The sequence below is a fragment of the Castor canadensis genome, chromosome 7 (assembly GCF_047511655.1).
Source record: "Castor canadensis chromosome 7, mCasCan1.hap1v2, whole genome shotgun sequence".
In the NCBI taxonomy this organism is placed as follows: domain Eukaryota; kingdom Metazoa; phylum Chordata; class Mammalia; order Rodentia; family Castoridae; genus Castor; species Castor canadensis.
In genome coordinates this window covers 36061434-36082948 of record NC_133392.1, presented here as the reverse complement: position 1 = coordinate 36082948, position 21515 = coordinate 36061434, and the positions used below count along the sequence as shown (strand labels likewise).

The window sequence follows — 21515 nt, the reverse complement described above, 5'->3', positions numbered from 1 at the left end:
AAAATAACCCCAGACAGGAGCCACTCCCTAAAGCAGGAGTCCGGTACATGTGTAGTTCCTTTTTTGAAGACTTGGAAAAAGACTTCACTGAGCTGCCTTGAACCAGGGGCTATAAATACCTTCTGGTAATTGTTTTCACCTTTTCTGGGTGGGTACAGGCTTTTCTCACCTGAACAAAGAGGTCCTAAGAAGTGGTCCATGCCTTACTAAAGGAAATAATCCCCAGGTATGGGATCCCCTTTTACATTAGATCAGACAATGGGCCAGCTTTTGTGGCAGAAGTTGTTAAACAACTGACAACGGGGCTAAAAATAATCTGGAAACTTCACACAGCATACTGGCCTCAGAATTCAGACAAAGTTGAGAGAATGAATCAGACACTAAAACCTCAGATGAGTAAACTGTCAGGAGACACACCTGACTTTGGAGCAAGTCTTGCCATTACTTTTACTTATGGTCAAGTGTACCCCACCAAACAGACTGGTTCTTGCTCTATGAGACTCTCTATGGAAGGCCACTACCTGCACTAATAAAGGACATTAAGGGAGATTTAAAAGAAAGAAAAATCTAATCTTGCTCCAGCAGATGTACAGTTTGGGAGAAATGCTCAATAACCTACACCACCATGTTTGAGAAAACTCCCTATCAGCTTAACCACTGTGATGTGCATTGCTTTAAGCCAGGTGACCAGGTTCAGATAAAAAAGTAAAACCTCCAGCCTCTCCAGCCTTGGATCACTCTTTTCAGTGATCCTGACTACTTCCATGGCAATCAAGGTGGCAGAGGTCAGCCCGTGGAATGGTCACACTCAAGTACAGAAAGCAGCTCCCAAGTAAAACAGTCAGATGGACTCTTACAATGCACTCAAACTAACTCTAAGAAGAGGACTTTCAGCCTTGTCCTAGTCACAAACTGGAAGCTGACTAGTCAATGCGTGGCAGAAGCTTGAGGAATCAAGTAAACAGACAATTAATGGACTGTTGTTTCTCATAGTTAGTATTTTGTAGTGATACTGAAAATTGGCCATCGCTTGCCTATTTCTAATTTTGGTATTGTAACCTTGATTTTCTTTGGTCAATAGGAATAGCAGTAACTGCCCCAGTGGGATAAAGCCAGCTCAAAAGGCTTTCTCTGGAAGTTTTCTTTTTTCTCCTGCTAACAGGATGTGGTATTGTTTTTGGTTGCTTCTATACTGGGTTCCTTTTGCAAACATGAACCTTCATCCTAAGAGTTGTGCTTATGTACTGCTTAGACTAAAAATGCCATTATACGGGAAAGATAATAAAAGAGATTACAGATAAAAATAAAAAAGATTGCTCTTGTTCCAGTTCAGACTTGTAAAAGGCTGAAATCCTGACAATTTGCTTGCAGGATGCTTCTCTACATAGGAGGATTTAAAACAATGTTTGGGGCTGTATTAATTATGGTGTTGGGCTGTCTTATACTCCCACAGTTGCTGCCACTGGTCATGTGGTCCACATGGACCCTGAGAAAAACCATAACGGAACAAAAAATAGCCACACAATCATTGCAATTACAAGTTTTCCAATGAGTAAATCCCATCCCTCAAAAAGAGAGATGATGCATTTTTACAAATATAATGTCAAAGCATCAAAGGGGGGAATGTTGGGGCCAGCTTGGCTATTTTCCTGGGATTTACTGTGTCTGGTATTCACCTTGGTTTCCCCACCCTGAGTCTACAAGCAGATTTCTGCTAGCTCTGCAACATTGCATCCACCTGCTAGCCTTGCAAAGTTTCTGGGAACTGTAACTACATACTAAAGGAGAGGCTAGTAAGGGGGGGAAAGGGCAAATTCTGTAAGTATTTAACCAAGCCCCTGACACAGATCCAGACTCAAGGCTTTGAGAAATTATCTCCACTGAGTCTGCTAGCATAATAAACTCCCTGCTTCCTATAGAGTTGTCTTGGTGACTTTGTTTCCTGCAACACATATAGAAACACAAAAGACCTCGAATAGCCAAAGCAATTCTGAGCAAAACATCCAATATTAGAGGCATCACAATACCTGACCTCAAAATATACTACAGAGCCATAACAATAAAAACAGCTTGGTATTAGTACAAAAACAGACAGGAATACCAAAGGATCAGAATAGAACATGTGGACATAAACCCACACATCTATAGCCAGATCATCTTTGACAAAGGAGCCCAAAACACATGATGGAGAAAAGACAGCCTCTTCAAAAATGCTGTGGTGAAAACTGGGTATCAACATGCAGAAGACTGAAACTAGATCCTTGTCTTTCACTTACCAAAATCAGTTCAAAGAGGATTAAAGACCTTAATACAAGGCCTAAAACTTTGAAACAAGTTCAAGAACAGTAGGAAATTCCTTAGGACAGATAGGTATATGGAACAACTTCCTAAACAGAACTCTGAAGACTCACCATCTAAGATAAAGAATGAACAAATGAGACTGCATTAAACTAAAAAGTTTCTGCACAGCAAAAGAAACAATCATCAGACTCAGAAGACAGGCCACAGAATGGGAGAAAATCTTTGCCAGCTACTCATCTGTCAAGGGACTAATACCCAAAATCTACAGGGAATTCAAAAAACTCATCCAGCAAAGAATCAACACCCCAATGAAGGAGTGGACACATGAATTAAACAGAGAATTCTCAAAGGAAGAGATTCAAATGGCCAGTAAATACACAAAGTGTTCAAATTTCCTGGTTATAAAAGAGATGCAAATCAAAACAACACTTAGATTCCATCTGACCACAGTTAGAATGGCCAGAATCAAGGGTAATAACAACAAATGCTAGTGAGGATGTGTTGAAACAGGAATCCTTATACACAGCCTGTGGGAATGCAAATTAGTACAACCTTTGTGGATAACAGTATAGAGATTCCTTAAAAAACTAGAGATAGAACTGCAATCCAGTGATACCACTCCTCGACATGTACCCAAAAGAATATAAAAGAAGATACAATAGAGACACCTGTACACTGATGTTCATTGCAGCACTATTCACAATAGCTAAGCTGTGGACACAACCTAGATGCCTTACAACTGATGAATGGATCATGAAATTATGGTATACAGCCACAATTACTTAGCCACTAGGAACAATGGCATGGGATTTTAAGGTAAATGGATGCAGTAAGGACATCATGTTAAGTGAGGTTAGCCAGGATCAGAAGCACAAAAGACACATGCTTTCTCTCATATGTTGAAGATAGATCCAAGGATAAACATATACACAAAAACAAATAAGATCATATACAAACTCAGTTGTAGAACATGTTTGTAACAGTGTAACTACTCCATGGAACTTGGGGAAAGAGAGAAAGAAAAAGAGAATGATAGTGCAATAGTAATATTGCATATCATAAGATGTGAAGGTAGAGGATATAAGGATGCACATTGAAAGATGTTGAAAAATGGGGGTGGGAGGTAAAGGGGTAAGGAGAGTATGCTAAGGGATTGTACAAAGTAAAGTACACCCACAAAGGGCATACATTGAGACAACTCAAATATTAATTATAAAAACCAGGACTGCAAAATAGGCACAGTGTGTACTGGGCAGGGGTGAGTAATACTAGAAGGGGGAGGGTGAACTAAGGAGATTAAGATGATTGTATATGGTAGATGGACTTCATATATCTATATGACACAGAACTAGAAAACCTCTTGCAATTGCTTAAAGTGTGTAGGGAGGAGGCTGAGGGGGAGAGATGATGAGGGCAATGTAATTAATATACAATATAAGTCAAATCAGAATTGTCACTATGAAATCCTACCTGTATCATGAATATATCCTAATAAAAATTTATTTTAAAAGCAGTTTATTTCCTTTTTGTACAGCAACATTTTTGAAAAATATTTATTTTTAATTCAAAGTCCATTTTCTTGTGAGTTGTCTTACTGCTGTTCACTTTGCATTTTATTTTATAATTTTCAGGCCATTTATACTAAATATACATAATTTAAGTTGTTCTCATTCAATTGTAATGACTAACTAATATAGGTGGAAGTTTTTACGTGGCATCGTCCCCAAGGAAGATCATTTCAGTCAACAGAATAATTTGCAAGTCAAAACACATTTCCCTATGGTAATGTTTTATATATTACTTTCTTTCTGGAAGATCTATATATTGATGAAATGGGCATGGAAGTCCATGCGCTGTTACTTTATCTGGACTTATGTGTTCCCTTATGTCCAGTAGTGAGTGTTTATTTATTTATTTTGTAGCACTGAGGACTGAACCCATGGCCTTAAATATGCTAGGAAAACACTCTACCACTGAGCTACAATCCTAATCTGGTAATAGTTATTTTGTGAGAGTGGGTGCACTAATGCTCAGTATGTTTATGTTTATTATTATATATCTTGATGTATTATTTCTTTTATTATTATAAAATAACCTTCTTTGTGTTTTCTGAGTAATTTTGACTTGAAGTCTACTTTATCAGATAGGAGTATAGCTATCCCTGCTCACTTTCAGCTTCTACTTTTTTTGGTATATTGTTTTCTATCCTTTTTCCTTTTCCTTCGGTCTTTTTCTTTGTCATTGAGGTATGTTTCTTACAGACAACAAAGTCTCTGAAACTTCTATCCACCATTGCCTAATTGACTGCTTACTGCTAATGATTTGGAATGTCAAGTTGTATTGTCTTGCAAATTGTGTTTTTATTTTTTTGTTTTTTATTTTTCCATTCTCGTGTTCTTTAATTTGTCTTTATTTTCCTACTGCACATTCTAGGTATCACAAGGTGTTGGTCAACCAAGTTTGTATTAGAGGGTATCCTTGTTGCATTTCTGCTCAGCAAGAATATGTGGAAGTTTAATATCTCACTGTTGAAAATTATTTTAAAGTATATTTTGGTGGTTTATTTTTAATCAAGTTAAGGAAATTTTTCATACTGCCTTATTTTTGTTTGAATTTTGATCATGAATTTATGTACAATTTTACCAAATTGATATTTTGCACTTATGGGTATGATTTCTATCATTCATCATAATCCCCTCACTAAATATGTATATTACAAGTATGTATATGTCTATGTATGCATATACACAGTTGAATTTGATCTGCTACATATTATTCATGAATTCTGGATGATCATAACAGACTGATTCAAATTTTTTTCTCAAACTCTTTTTTGCCAGATATTTAAAAATGTCAGGATAGTGGTGACCACATAAATATGTGAGAAACATTCCCTGATGTGTGTCTATTTTCCTGATTCACAATTGGATGTCATAAGAGCACAGTTGAAGACTGAATAAAGATACAGGAGGACTTTTCTGATATTCTCCCATCTCTAGATCTGGAGGCTCATTTTTGTCTAAGTAGCTTCACATAGTTTCTAAATCATGATGTCTGCATCCATAAACATATTCTAGGTGCAATATTATATGCTACTCTATTTCAGTTGAAGTCAGACCATATCATTATTAATGTAAAAATAATATAACTGAAATCTGTGTTTTCCTGAGGAAAAAATAACAATATTAATAAGGTTGCAATTACTGAAATCATCCCATGGAGAATTTTCAGTTGATAAATTTAGTATGAGGTAATTGAGCTTGTTGCAGTCATGACAGATTTGTTATATGTTTTAGGAAGTCAGTCTATTCTATTTTCATCAAGCAAGACAATAAGGAAAGACACTTATTTTTACAATATTGGGATTTGAAGGCAATATCAATAAAATTTTTTGACTGCCTACAAACAATTAAATGGTAAATAGACTGAGGATAATGTAGAATCACTTGTCTCTGGGATCTACTGCAGCAGTTTTAGGGACTTGCTTGAGGGGAGCACTATATCTGTTGAGTCATGCTTATTTAGGGTTCTGCTTAGTGGTCATGCTTTGACTGATGTCTTTACAGTCTGGAGAACTAGAGCACCAAGATCATGATTTTTGTACCTTTCTGCATAGAACTTTTTGGTTTAGGGATAAAAAGCACAGTGACGGACTCTATGCTGTTGCAAATCTTATAACTGATTTCATCTCTCACAGACTGCAGCCACTGATTTGGATGAAGATAATGGTTTAAGATGGTAGCCTGCAAACTTTTTCTGTAATTGGCCAGATATAAACATTTTAGATTTGTGGTCAAGGGAATTCAGTTGCCACTTTTGCACTCTGCCATTGTAGCATGGAAGCAGTCACAGGCAATGTGCAAACCAGTGAGGGTGGCTATGTTTGATATTAATAGAAACTGAAATTTAAAATTTCATATAAATTTTATATCTCAAAAATGCTTTATCTTAAAAATCTTTCCAATTAAAGCATTCATAACAATGATATCAAAAGAGGTGCCTGGCTGAATTTGCACATGGATTGTTTGTCCATACTTGTTATAAGACACTTCTTTCCAGTATAAATTCTGCAAAGATAGATTTTATTTTTACATTTATGTCATCTAGGAAGAAAATATGTGAGCATAATGTCCCAAAGATTATAATTTTAATAAATAAATCTTTTAATAAAAGTTTTACTTTTCAGTTCCTAAATTTAGATCATTAATTATTTTCTAGTTAATTTTTACTTATTGAGTAAAATTTTGGTTATGGTTCATGTTTTTCTTTATGAGCTTGCAATTGTTGGAAAAATATTTGCTGAAATGAAAGGCACTTTTTGTGTAAATTTGTCTTTTGTATCTTAAAACATTTTTATATACTAGTTGCTTAAAATTTTACAAGGGAATGAATTTTGAAACAAAATAATAGATTTATTTTATGATAAAATGAGGGAATGGAACTTTTCCTTACTTTTGTATTTAAAACATTTGAGCTATCTCAATTTAAAACAATTGAGAAAAACAATTGTATTTAAACAATTAAAATATTTAAAGCATATATGTTTATATATATTAAAATAGTATGTAAATATTTTAGTATCTGTGTGTCAGTACATCTCCCTATACCTCAACATTTTGGTATGTATATCCCAAGAAAGAGGGATTTTTTTTCCTTATAATTTATTAACTATATTCACACTCAGGAGTTCTGACTGATTCAAATTTACTATCTCGTATAGCGTCTATATTTAAATTTAAACAGTGGCAGAGTGGTTTCTGATCCACTAAATGTGCAGGGGAGACCACAACGCCCAACCCCGACAGCTACTTCATGTGCCTGAAACTGTGCCACCTTACCTCAACAACTGCCCTAATTAAGAGCCTACCCTCCCAGACCATGCCTGATGTAACCAGGCCCCTGAGAATTCATGTGAGTAAACACCACAGGAGAAATGCAGAGGATTCTCTGGGGAGTACCAAGCTTATTAAAACAGATGGGCAGACATTCACTCTTTTCCTCAAAAAGGAAGAAATATTGACTTAATTTGTGTATCTCTAATATATTATTATTTTTCTCTTTACTTCCTGTTTCTTTTTTAAAAGAAACTATTCTACCTCCTTTTTAAAATTATTCTTAACCTTTCTTTCCATTTGCAATTCCTGACAACAGCAACATCCACAATAATTGAACCATTTCCCTACACACTAGCATTTTGTTGACCTGAATACCTTACACTTCACTGCCCTTTTCCATATCTTACTCCTTCCTTATTTCCTCCTTAACCCCAATTATTCATACTTCCTAAATTTTCATTCCTAAACAGACAAGTTTTATTTTTCTAGCCCCCACTGTACCATATAATAGTGCTAGTTATTTTGATATATAACAAGATTGGTTATAGAGATAATGCTGACAATGGTATTTTACTTCATGTAAATATTTGTTTTGTTTCAGAATTAATGAATTTGTTATTGCTGGGTTATACACTCAGCCAGTGGTTGGAAACAACACATTTTCTCTGACACTACAGTCCTCTAAGAACATAGGGAATAATTCAAGGAGGACACTTTTGGTGACTAAAATGACAACCAACTAATTTTCTACAAATAGGGACATTCCAAAATAGAAACACACAAAATAGGAAAAAGCAAGGGAATAAGATATCTCAAAATGTCAAGAGTCTTTATCAAAAGACTGATAAGAGCAATTAATGATATGAAAAAACCATGGATAAATACTTCAATGAAATCAAAGAGAATATAAAAATGAATTCAAAGAAAACACAAATAAAAAAAGTAAATGAACTCTAAGAGGATACAAATACACAGCTGGATGGACTCAAAGGTGATACAAATAAAGAGCTGAATGAAGACAATGCAAGACATAAAAAGGAATTCAATAAAGATATAGAAATCCTGAAAAAAATACCAAATTGAAGCTCAGGAAATGGAAAGCTCCTTAAGTAAAAAAATTCAGTTGAAAACCTGTCAAGCAGATTGAATCAAGTGGAAGGCAGAATATCAGGGATTAAAGGGCTTAAAGACAAAGTATACATAGTAGAAAAATCAGAAGAATATATAGAAAAATGAATTAAGAAATATGAACAGAATGTGCAACACCTCTGTGGCTACATTCGAAGACCAAATCATGGGCATTTAAGAAGTAGAAAAGGTGTAAGATAAAGGTATAACGAACATATTAATTAAAATGATGACAGAAAACTACCCAATCTTGAGAAAGAGTTGCTCATTCAGGTACCAAAGCCCTCTAGGACTTCAAGTGGACAGGATAAAAATATATCCTCTCCTCAGCATGTTATAGTTAAAGCAAAAAGTACAAGAGAACAAGTAAAGAATATTGAAAGTAGCAAGACAGAAGCAATATGTCACACCATAAATGGAAACCCAACAGAATAATAAACTTCTCAACAGAACTTTAAAGAAAAGAAGTTAAGAAATAAGGTATTTCAGATGCTGAAAGAAATTAACTGCCAACCCTGTATTATTCTATGCAGCAAAACTATCATTAGTAATTGAAGAAGTAAAACCCTTCCATGATAAAGAAAAACAGCAAAGATTCATAACTGCTAAAGCAGCACTCCAGAAGATGCTCAGAGAATGAATCCTAAAGGCAGAAGATGAAGATAAACATAGGCATGAAAATATAGGAACAAAAAATTCTCAGCAGATGAACAGATAAGCAAATAAAGAATAGGAAAGAATCAAACACTAAAAACACAAAGCAAAACAACAAAGTAGCAGGAAATTCTACATACCTTCCAATATTGACTGTTAATGTTCTCATTTCCCAATCAAAAGACATAGAATGGTGAGATGGATTAAAAAGGAAGACATGGTGAGTTGTTGCCTATAACAAACCCATCACACTGACAAAAAGTTGAATTAGACTGAATGGGTAGAAAAAAGATTTTCCAAGCAAGAGGTCTTGAAAGGAAGGAGTAGTAATATTCATATCTGATAAAGTAGACTTTGAACCAAATTAGCCAGAAGAGACAAGGGTGAACACCTCATATCAATAAAGAGATCAACCTATCAGCAAGAAATAACATTTGTTAACATATATGTACCACATGTTGGTATATACAATCTTACTAAACAAACAACTCTGAACTACTTAAAAACATAGATAAGCCCTGCCACAATGATAGTAGGATTCTTCAGTACCCCACTCTCACCAAAATATAGGTCATTTAGACAAAAAAATAAACAAAGAAACCTTGGAATTAAATCACATTAAGACAGAATGGACTTAAGAGATGTCTAGAGAGTATTTTATCCAGCATCTGTACAATTCACATTCTTCACAGCATTACATGGAACTTTCTACAAAATAGATAATATTTTAGGATCCAAGGAAGCTTTAGCAAATATAAGAAACTTAAAATAGCTGTCTATATTCTATCAGACCAGAATGGAATAAAAACAGAAATCAGAAGCAAAAGAAAGTACATAAAATATTCCAACACATGGAAACTGAGGTATATACTTTGTTGAATGTGCATTAAAGAAATAAAGTAGGGAATCCAGAAGTTCTAAAAATCTATTGAAAATAAAAACAAAACCTGCCAGCATCAATCCAATACAGCAGAGGCAGAGCTAATAAAGTTAATAGCTCTGAGCGTCTATATCAAGAAAATAGAAATCACAAATAAATATCCTAATAATGCACCTAAATCTCCTAGAAAAACAGGAACAAATCAATGTCCAAATTGGCAGATTTAAAGAAATAATAAAAACTAGAACAAATATTAATGGACTAGAGACCCTGAAAAATGACATAATCAGTAAAACGAAAAAAATTGTTCTTCAGGAAGACAAATCAAATTGACAAACCTTTAGCTGATCTACTTAGGAGGGGGAAAATACTAAAATAAAATTGGCAATGAAAAATGGATATCACAACAAATATCAATGTAATCCAGAGTATCAAGAGGGAATATTTGAAAATCTGTATTCAAATAAACTGGAAAATGTAGATGAAATTGATAAATTATGGGTGCATTTTCTTACCAAAATTGAACCAAGATGTTATAAAACACCTACATAGATCTGTAACAAGTAATGAGATAGAAGCAATAGCAGAATATCCCAACAAAAATAGCCAACGAACCCAATGGATTCATTGCTGAATTCTACCAGACATTTTAAGAACTAATACCAATTTCCCTCAACATTTTCCATGAAATAGAGAGGGAAAACCACCAAACTCATTCTACGAAGCCTGCATTATACTCATTCCAATACCAGATAAGTACCCAACAACAACAAAAAAGAAATTATAAACTAATTTCTTTAATGAACACAGATGGAAAAACTATCAATAAAACACATTAAAATTAATTTTAACAACATATTAAAGGAATAATACATCATGATCATGTAGGTAAGTTTCATTCGAGGGATGCAAGGATGGTTCAATACATCAATAAATTTAATATAGTATATAAACAGAAACAAGGCAAAAGTTACATGACCATTTCAACTGATGCAATAAAGTCCTTTGACAAAATTCAACACTCATGTATGATGAAAGCTCTGAAGAAACAAGGAATAGAAAGAAATTACCTCACTATAATAAAGACTATGTATGGCAAACCTACACCCAACATCAACCTAAAAGAGTATGTGAAATCATGTCCTCTAATTTTGGGAGTGAGATAAAGATGTGCATTTTCACCACTCTTACTTAGTATATTATTGCAATTCCCAGACAGAACAATAAGGGAGAGAAAAAAATTTAAGAGACTAAATAGGGAAGGAGCAAGTCCAGTTATCCTTATTTGCAGATGATAAATTTCTATACTTAAAAGATTACACAAAAACTTCCTAGATCTGATGAAAGCTTTTGGAAACATAGCAGGATAAAAAGTCAACATATGAAAATCAGTAGTTCTCCTGTATATCAACAATTGTAATCCTAAACAAGAAGAGCAACACCAAGGATATCACAATACTTGACTCCAAATGATTCAACAGAGCCACCATAACAAAACTGTGCAAAACTAAAACAAAAACAGACACACAGTTCAATGGAAGGAAATAGAAGACCAGAAATAAATCTATACTGGCATAGCCATCTGATTATTGACAAAGGAGCCAAAAGTGCAGACTAGATAAAAAAGAATCTCTTCAAAAAAGATGCTAGAATAATTGGATATCTATATGTAAAAGACTAATCCTAGACCCCTATGTCTCGGTATGTACAAAGATCAACAATAAATGGATCAAATATCTTAACATGACACATAAAAATTTGAAACTACTATAAGAAAACGTAGAGGAAACTGGAAGATAAAAGCCAGGGAAACGATTTTCTGAATAGGATGCCATTGCACTAAAAATATGAGCAAGAATTGAGAAAATGGTCTGCATCAAATTAAAAAGATTCTGCACAACAAAAGGAACAATTACCAGATTCAAGAGACAAGTCACAGAATGGCAGAAAGTCTTCACCAGCTATTCAACACATAAAAAATTAATATCCAGAATATACAAAGAGCTCAAAAAACCTAAGCAGCAAAAGAATAAATAATCCAATTTATAAATGGGCAAGGAAATTGAACAGACAGTTCTCAGAAGAAGAAATTCAGATGGTTAATGAATACACGAAGAAATGTTAAACATCCTTATCCACAAAAGAAATGCACATCAAAACTTCATCAAGATTCCATCTCACCCAGTGAGACTGGCAACCATGAAGGAAACAAAACAAATTCTGGAGGGAAGAATGAACCCTCATACACTGTAGGTAAAAATATAAACTGGTTCCACCACTAGGAAAATCAGTATGGAGATTATGCTAAAAGCTAAAGATAGACCTATGTTATGACCCCACTATACCACTCTTGGGTATATTTTTAAAGGAATGTAAATTAATATATAAGAGAGATACCTGCATATCCAAGTTTATTGCAGCTCTGTTCACAACAGATAAAGTGGGGAAATAGCTGAGGTGACAAAGCACTGGTGAATGGATAAAGAAAATATGCAACACACACCATGGAATATTATTCAGCTGTACGGAAAATTAAATCCTTTCATTTGCAGAGAAATGCATAGCACTGGATATTATCATGTTGACCGAGATAAGCCAACCTCAAAAAGGCATGTATCATATGTTCTATCTCACTTGTAGACGCTAGAATTCTACAATGATAATGATGATGATATTAGTAATACTACTACTACTACTAATAATAATGGGACATGAATGTGAAAGAGGGATGTTAAGGAAGGATCAACGGGAGAGAAGAGGAGAGGCAAGTTTACTAAGGAGAGAATAGGATCAAGATATGCTACAAGAATATGTTCAAAGACAGCATAATGAAACACCAAAAACTGTTTGAAAAAAGGGAAGGAAAAAGGGATAATGGTAAAAATAAAATAATGAAATAAAAAAAGAAAAACAATGCATTATAACAGTAGTCCTTTGATTAAAATGAATGCTTCGTGGTTCACATAGTTGGTGGACTGTAATATATGTGCCTTAGTTTATATTAGATAAAAACATTTAGGTGCTTTCTTTTGAGCAATGACTCTATTCCCAAAGAGATGGGTGTCTCCATCTGCTATGCCTTTCTATCTAAGGAAGGTTCTTGGAAATTTCACAAGGAAACTCCCTGTAGTGCTATTTTAAACAAGTAAAAATATCTTTTTTCAAAAATGGTAAACAGAACAGGAAGGTAAAATAGGTTCTGTCTGGGGGTTGGTACCAGTGGGAGGGGGAGGTTACAAGGAAAGGGTGAAGGAGGCTGAATGTGGTTGAAATATTCTGTATTTATGTATGAAAATGAAAAAATGAGATCTGCTGAAATTATTCCAGGAATAGGGAAGATAAAGGAGAATGGTTGAAGGGGTGAATTCAACTATGATAAATTGTAAAAACTTTTGTAAGTGTCATAGTGTACCCTCAGTAAAGCAATAATGTAATAAAACCCTCAGTATAACAATAATATAATAAAAACAGAGCGTATAGAAAGAAGGTTCTACTAGCTCTTTCTCTTTCTAGAAAATGAAATAATCCAGGCCAGATGTGGTGGTTTATGCTTATAATCCCAGTTACATGGGAGGAACCAGGCAAAAATGAGAGACCTTACCCCCAAAAATAACTCAAGTAAAAAAGGAATGGAGGCATACTCAAGTGGTACAGCACTTGTTTAGCAACCACAAGGCCTGAGATAAAACCCAGAACTCCCCAAAATAAAAAAGAATGTAAGAATTGTACACATTAAAGAGGTAGGAAGGATAGCGACAATACACTCATCTTTGCTACTTTATTGTGGAACGGGGACTTAATGACTTGGTCAGATGAATCATGACTAATGAATCAGTACAAAACCTTGTCTTGCCACCAGGTTTCCTGATTCAGCTCGATGTCTATTACATCAAAGAGATTTCTATTGCCACCCAAATTGTTGGTCAGGAAGGCATCAACATGAAGTCTTAGAGAAACAGGGAATAAAGCAGATCTCAGTAAAGGAGGAATTGTGAATTAAATCTATTTTTTAATGATAGTTTTTATTATTGAAGCTAAACATACAGAGAAAATTACACAAGTTCTAAATACTCACCTCAATGAGTTATCACAAGAGCAAATTGTACATACCAAAATGTATGTCAAGACAAAGAATTTCTCAGGAAGCCTCCTTATCTGTCTTATACTCACTATATCTACCTCCTCCCTAACTGTACCTAATACTATGTTACAAGTTAACTTTGCCGATTAGTGATCCTTTTTTTGTGGTCATGGGGTTTGAATTTGAATTCAGGCCTTGTGGTTGCCAAGTAGGTGCTCTACCACTTAATCCACACCCCCACCCCTTTTGCTTTTGTTATTTTTCAAATAGTGCTTTGCATTTTTGCCTGAGACAGCCTAGACCATGGTCCTTCTATTTGTGCTTCCTATGTAAACAGGAATGACAGATGGGCACTACTGAGCTCTGTTTTTTGTTGTTGTTAGTGTAAAAATTTTAATTGTACAAAGGGATTTCATTGTGATTTCTACAATATGTACATAATGCACTTTGATCAAATTTACCCTGCTTATATTACTTTTTCTAGCCCCCCCACACCTTCCTTTTAAAAGTTTTGGTGGTATCCTTATGATATTTTCATGCACATATTTGATTTTGTGGTTGGGATGAAATTTTTACCCAGGCTAGCCTTGAACTGCTATCCTCCTGCTCTTTACCTCCCATATAGCTAGGATTATAGATGTGAGCATAAGTCTGACTCTACAGTGATCTTTCAATGGAATGAGTCATACCTATGTGTTTTTCATATCCAATCTGTTTCTCACTGATATGATATTTGTGAGCTTCTCTTATTACTGCAAAAAGAAGTAATTATGCTTTCTGCATAGTGCTTTATTTTGTAACTTTTCTTCAATTTGTTCAACTATATTATTATAAGTTGGTTGTCATAGCTCATGCCTGTATCCCAGCTACAGATCAGGAGAATCATGCAGTTTGAGGCCATCCAGGGCAAAAAAAAATGATTAAGACTCTATCCAAATCAATAGGCCAAGAGTGCATGTACCTGTGGTGTTTGCTACTTGGGAGATAGTAGGTAAGAGGCCCATTAGAGACTAATAAAACAAGTTGTAACACCTAGGAGAAATGGATAGTTTCCTGAACACAGATAACCTATTGAAACTGAACCATGGAGACATAAATTGCCTAAACACATCAATAATATTAGTGACATGGAATGAGTAACCAAAAGTATCCTGGTAAATGTCTAGAATAAGATGACTTCACTTTTGATTCTATCAAAGTTTTAAAAGTGCAGATTAATGGGTTTTCCTGTGGTATTTCAGTATATAAATATATCATTGTTTGTTTGAATTTGCCCTTCCTAATAACTTCTTTATCCCTATTTACTGTCCCTTCCCATCATAGTTTATCTTCCATTATAGTTGCTCTTCTATGCTTAGGTCAGTATTTTTTATTCCTTCTTGCATGTATGACAAAAAACAAGCAATACTGTCTTTGTGATTTGGCTTATTTTGTTTAACATTTTTTGTTCTTCCTTTTGGCGTAATAATATCTATTATGTATTTACCATATTTCCTTTATCTTGTTACCTGTTGACAGGCATACAGACTGATTATACAACTTTCAATTTTATCAATGAAATAAAATGAAAATGAAGGGATCTCTCTTCTATACTGACTTCATATTCTTCTAGAATATATCTGGGAGTGGCAGAGCTAGATCACACAGTAGTCTTGCTTTTAGATTTTAAAGGAATCTTTGTACTGTTTTTCATACTGGCTGTACTAGTCTGCATTCATACCAACAGCATATAAGGGCTCCTTTTCTTTCACATGCTCACCAGAAGTTGCTATTTGATTTTTTTGTTTGTTTTGTTTTTGTTTTTGGGTAATTGCCAAAACATCTATTGTTGCAGTACCAGGGATTGAACATAGGGACTTGCTCAAGCAAGCACTTTTGAGCCACATTCTCAGCACTTTTGGTTGTGTTTTGTTTTTGAGAGAGGGTTGTGATAACTGTCTCTGTAGTGGTCTCAAACTCATGATACTCCTCCTTCTGCCTGCTGACTACTTAAGATTGTGTATATCATCTTCCCCAGCTTATATCATGAGGATCATGTGAATGGGGTTATTTCTCTCATTTATTTTGCAGAAAATTTGATATTGGTGTATAGCAAAGCTACTGTTAGAAGTGACATATTTCCAAATATGTCACTTCTAACAGTCTTCTGGTGGAGTCCTTAGGGTCTTCTAAGTATAGAATTATGTCATTTGGAAACAAGAATAACTTAAGTTCTTCCTTGCCTTATTGTATCCCTTTTATTTTATTTTTTCCTCATCCCTAACTGTTCTGGCTAAAATTTGAGGTATTTCTTTCAATAAGAGCAGACATATTTGTCTCATTTCTGATTTCAGTGGAAATATATTCAGTTTTTCTCCATTCAGTATGATGCCAGCTGTTGCTTTGGTGCATATAGCATTTATCAACTTGAGTTATGATCCTTCTGAACCTAGTTTATTCAGGGTTTTATCATGAAGGGATGTTGAAATTTATGAAAGTTTTTCTGAATGTATTGAGATGATAATGAGATTTTTATTCTTGATTCTATTTATATGCTGTATTATATTTATTGATTTATGTATGTTAAACTATCCTTGAAAGCAACTTGATCTTCATGTGTGATCTTTTTAATGTGTTGTTTAATTCTGCTTGGAAGTCTTAAGTGAAGATTCTACCATTTATATACAACAACAACATTGTATTGTTTTTGGTGTTGCCCTTATTAGCCGAATACCATGTGATCTGAACTTTGAATGTTGAAATGTCAGTGGTGGTATATCAGCTGTACCTGATGTGCCAAGTGGTGAGAACTTTTTTTTTTTGTGGTGCTAGAGTTTTTTAAAAATTCATATGTGCATACAATGTTTGGGTCATTTCTCCTCCCTTCCTCGCCCCCCTTACAGCCCCCCCACTGTGAGAACTTTTGATTTTAGAAGAAGCTGTTTGGGTGTGGGAACATGCATATTGGAACTATGTACTTCACATTTAGTTTGTCTATGAACCTTAACATGCCTTAAAAATATAAATTCTATTCATTATTAGGAGATAAATTCAAATCTTCACCTGCAGCCGAGATGAGGTTGATAATACATGGCAAATCTCAAAGGTTTAATGCTTAAATCTTCCTAAGTTTTTGGACTGAGGTAAGAACTTGGTACAGTGATAAGTGAGATGTCATCAAACTACAAGTTGGAGAATAAGGATTCTGAGACAAAATTTTGTACTGCAGCATCGGTGACACTTTGCTTCAGTGTACTAGGTCATTTGTTTTTTAAAACAAACTCCTTAATCTCAGAAATCCCTTTTATCTTTAAATTATCTCTTATTCCTCATTGTATAAAAGAAAAAATCTAAGAGCCTCACTTTGGCACAAGTTAGGCGAGGTAGAGCAGGAAAACCCATCTCTTGAGGAATAAAAAGGTAATACCCAGTACAGAAAACTACTACAATTGCAGTATCACAAATAGGTTGGTGGGTTTTTTTTGTTGAGTTATTTGCATCAGGTGTAAACTACTGCTTAGCTTGTTCTGGATAATGAGCCCACCAAGACTTGTTATCGCTCAAATTCTAAATGTTGTAAAAATAAACTTTGACCACCATTGTAATCAACCACTGCTGTAATTATTAACCAAATTTATATTTATTTTGAATGAAACTAATTAAGAACAATCTCCAAGTGTTGAACTATAGTCTACATTCAGTAAATGTTGGTAAGCCAGGTTGAACTAAATGTCTTGCTCAGGGGAAAGGTGAAAAGTGAAGGTATGAAGGTTCCACTCTCAGCTCTAACAATGACAGTCTCTGTGTCCATAACCAATGTAGTAATCTCCAAGTTCCAGCTTCTCATCTCTACATTGGGAATAATTCTACTTTAGGCAAGAGAATAGAATCTGTGTGAAAATTCTATGCTAAGAGTTGTAATCCCTGTAAATATTACTAATAAATATTATGCAGTGTGGTCTTGACAAGACTTAACTTTTATTACTAAAAAGCTAATAAATAGCTGAATTAGTCAATTTAGAATAAATATGACTGTATCTTTTTTTGGCACTATGGTGTTTGAACTCAGGCCTCATGTTTGCTAGGCAGGAATCCTACCACTTAAACCACACCATCAGCAGTTTTTTTATTGACTGTTTTTGAGATAGGGTTTCACAAACTATTTGCCTGGGCTGGCCTTGAGCTGCAATCCTCATGATCTCTGTTTCCTGAGTCGCTAGTATTTCAGGCGTAAGCTACTGACACCTGGCATGATTGTATCTTTCTAGAACATGCCTTTTCTTAAGCCTTTTCTACAGTGTTCTAATAATGTATACAATTCAAGTGGTACTTGAATCCTCACGATAACTGAATGTTATCTCTCATTCTGGTCTATACGTCATGGTCATTCTCTCCTTTGTGTTCAATCATTTTCCTACCTCCCATTCTCTGTTATATCTGCAGCTGTTGTTCCATCTTTAATTTCTCTTCTTTGTTATACATTAAATTTTTTATTTCTAATAACATTGGACAATAACTACAGAAACACCCTTTCAAGTTTACAAGAGTAAAGAAGCCATATTGCCTCAAGGTCTTTCTACTAAAATACTTGAGACTGGTTCCTCACTCAGTTATACTTAGAAATGTTACCTGTGCCATGATGGGAAGGCAAGAAACCTAAAATTGTTTTTAAGGAAGTTTTGGTAAAGACAGAGTGACCATGAGGAAGTCATCCACATCCCAGCTCTCCCATCTATGACCTATGACTGATAGTTCTCCTGCTCTACCTTTAGCTTTCTCCACTGGAAAATGAAAAAGAAAAATATTAGTTTGCAATAATTTTAGTATATAATGGTGAAATCCATGGAATTTTATTTCACTAGTGCTTTATATAAGTTTGGTCATTATGTGAGTCATTTTGTATTTTATGCTTAGACCGATATATTCAAAGAGAATATTAATAGTTGGAAGGTTCCCATTATTGAGAATAAAGTCTCCTGTGTTTGACATAGCAACAAAATATTTTAAAATAAACAACTTATAAGATATATCAAATTACAATGAATTTATAAAGTCTAAACTGGCCATTGTTCTGAGAATTCAGAATTTTGATGATTACATTTCTTGTAACAAATCATTTTCCTTGTTTTATAGATGCAACTCAGTGTTTGAATGCTTGCCTTGCATATGCAAGGGTCTGGGTATAATTCATAGCTCTGAAAAATAATCATTTACCTTAGTATCTTCGTATTCATCGATCATACCTACACTTTGAACCATCTGTGGTTTTTTTTTTTTTTTTTTTTTTTTACATTTCCAGTCCAATAAAATTAAGCAACCTTCTTGTGGGTGGGTTAGGTCATGAAAAAAGGAAAACAAGATCAAAGAACATTTTTTGTTATTTCTGTCATTGGGATAAAGTTCCCTCTGAGGAGACCTAACAAGAGACTAAAGGGCATATATTTAATTTGTTACTTATGTACCAAATTCACAGGTGAATTAGCAAAGAGTTTTAGAAAAGATTTGGGTTTTAAGTTTTAAACTTATATTTGTCATTGCAGCAAGAGAAGGCTTCAATGGATCCAGTCCTAGTCCTGGTGTTTGGTGTCTTCTGTCTGCTTCTCCTTTCATTCTGGAGACAGAATTCGGGGAGAGGGAAGCTCCCTCCTGGACCAGCTCCTCTCCCAATTATTGGAAATATCCTGCAGCTAGATGTTAAGGACATCAGCAAATCTTTTACCAGTGTAAGTATGGCTTATTATTCTCTATAGGCTTGCAAAGAGAAATTAATTTACTCCAGTTTTAAAATAAAATACATTGCCAAAGTCACAGTATTATAATAAATGATTGTGAAACAATACTCCCAGTAAGCTTTGATATATCTGTTACATTCCCTGGTTCGTCATGGTCAGAAACCATGTAATGAAGTAATGCATTTTCTGACTAGAGAAATATTTAGCTTCTGGTATGGAAAAACCAGAAACTGGCAAAAATTGTGAATGCTTCTTCTTTTCTTTGTGTTATATGCATTTTTATGAGTTTTGGCTAAAAGCAGGGGTAAGGCAAATGATTATGATTAGATATATAATACAGTAAGTCGTGTTCCATATTAGCCTTGAATTGTTCTGAATAACCATGAAAACTGAATTTCTCTAAAGAATACAAGTATATCAGGTGTCATCCAAATGGTCAAGGTTGTGGAAACAACATAATAAATAAAAAAGAAAGCATTAATTTAACATCTGTTTGTCATACAAATCCATTTGGATGGTGAACATGTCATTTGTATGAGGACCAGAATACTGCAGGATGGAAGAAACAGTTCTTCCAGGAGATGCTTCCTGTCCTGGTGCTGCTTGCTCCATGCCCACTGTCTGAATTCCTATACTAGCAGACTCCAAGTTGGACTGGAAGAAGAAATCACTGGTGTTTACATAAAAATACAGCTTTCTGTTGTTCATTTCTGTTCTACTGAGTCAGAAATTCCATGGGAAATGTTTACAGGTGACAATGAAGCAACCATCTGTGTATTGATCAAAGTAGCTATGGAAGAGGTGTGATTCATCGTACAAGTATCCCTATTTTCTAAGGAGAGGTTAAATTTAGAGTGTTCTATTCATTAGTTGTGGCACACTGGAAATGAATTTAGAATTCACTAATGTCAATTTCTTTCTCTGAGAAAGGTATTGATGTGAGGATTAGTTACAATTTATATAGCAACTGCATGGACCATTGTATAACATATCATAGGCAATCCATAAGTGACAGCTGTCACTATAATCACCGTATTTATATGTTAAAGTTACAAATATTTGAGTCTGTATGTGGTAAATATTAAAAAATGCAATGATGATATCTGTTTGAATCTGACAAAATACATGTACCAGATATGAATTCTTTTAGTAATATTGGCTGTTCTATTCTACTTCCAGTTCTCAAAAGTCTATGGCCCTGTGTTTACTTTGTATTTGGGAATGAAACCTGCGGTAGTGCTGCATGGATATGAGGCTGTGAAGGAAGCCTTGGTTGATAATGGGGAGGAATTTTCTGGAAGAGGCAAATTAGCAATACCTGAAAAAACTAATAAAGGCCTTGGTAAGTGTGCATGTGTATGTGTGTGCAGTTGTGTGGTGGGCAATGGTCATGGAGATGAGCAGGATGGAAAACCAAGACTTGAAAGTGGCTTAGGCAGAGCTTGGCCATCTGTGTGGTAGCCATCCATCAGCTCCCTCTTCCTTACCTGACAGACATCTCCCTACTTCCTGATCACTTTCTTTTAGGAATTCTTTTCAGTAATGGAAAACACTGGAAAGAGATGAGGCGCTTCTCCCTCATGACTCTGAGGAATTTTGGGATGGGGAAGAGGAGTATTGAGGACCGTGTTCAAGAGGAAGCCCGCTGCCTTGTGGAGGAGTTGAAGAAAACCAATGGTGGGTGCCACTTTACATCACTGACTAATATGCAGTATATTTCTGTGTGGGTATAGCATTCTTTTAATTTCATTCTGTGACTAAACATCTTTTTTCTTGTTCAAATCAAATCATGTGTAAAGGTTTTGAGTATTTTCTGAAGAATTAATGAGCTATCTTTTCACTTACCATAAATATGGTTCACTTATTCCTGACCATTTCACCAGAGAATACAAGGCATGTGGCTACACTGGCAATGATCCCACTAT

General features: G+C 34.8%; 1 protein-coding gene across 3 annotated transcripts in view; it reads left to right on the top strand.

The window, feature by feature from the left end:
* Positions 1-19223: 19223 nt before the first annotated feature.
* The window catches only part of LOC109675397 (cytochrome P450 2C19-like), a 42131-nt gene continuing 39839 nt past the window's right edge, over positions 19224-21515 (top strand). For 2 of the 3 annotated variants that reach the window (XR_012449688.1, XM_074078720.1), the window contains exons 1-3: positions 19224-19581; positions 20770-20932; positions 21118-21267. Coding sequence is in view for 2 of the 3 variants with exons in the window: in XM_074078720.1 (XP_073934821.1) it covers positions 19414-19581; positions 20770-20932; positions 21118-21267 (481 nt within the window). In the remaining variant the exon portion in view is untranslated. The remainder of the gene's footprint in view (positions 19582-20769; positions 20933-21117; positions 21268-21515) is intronic. The other variant, XM_074078719.1, reaches the window with a different exon arrangement.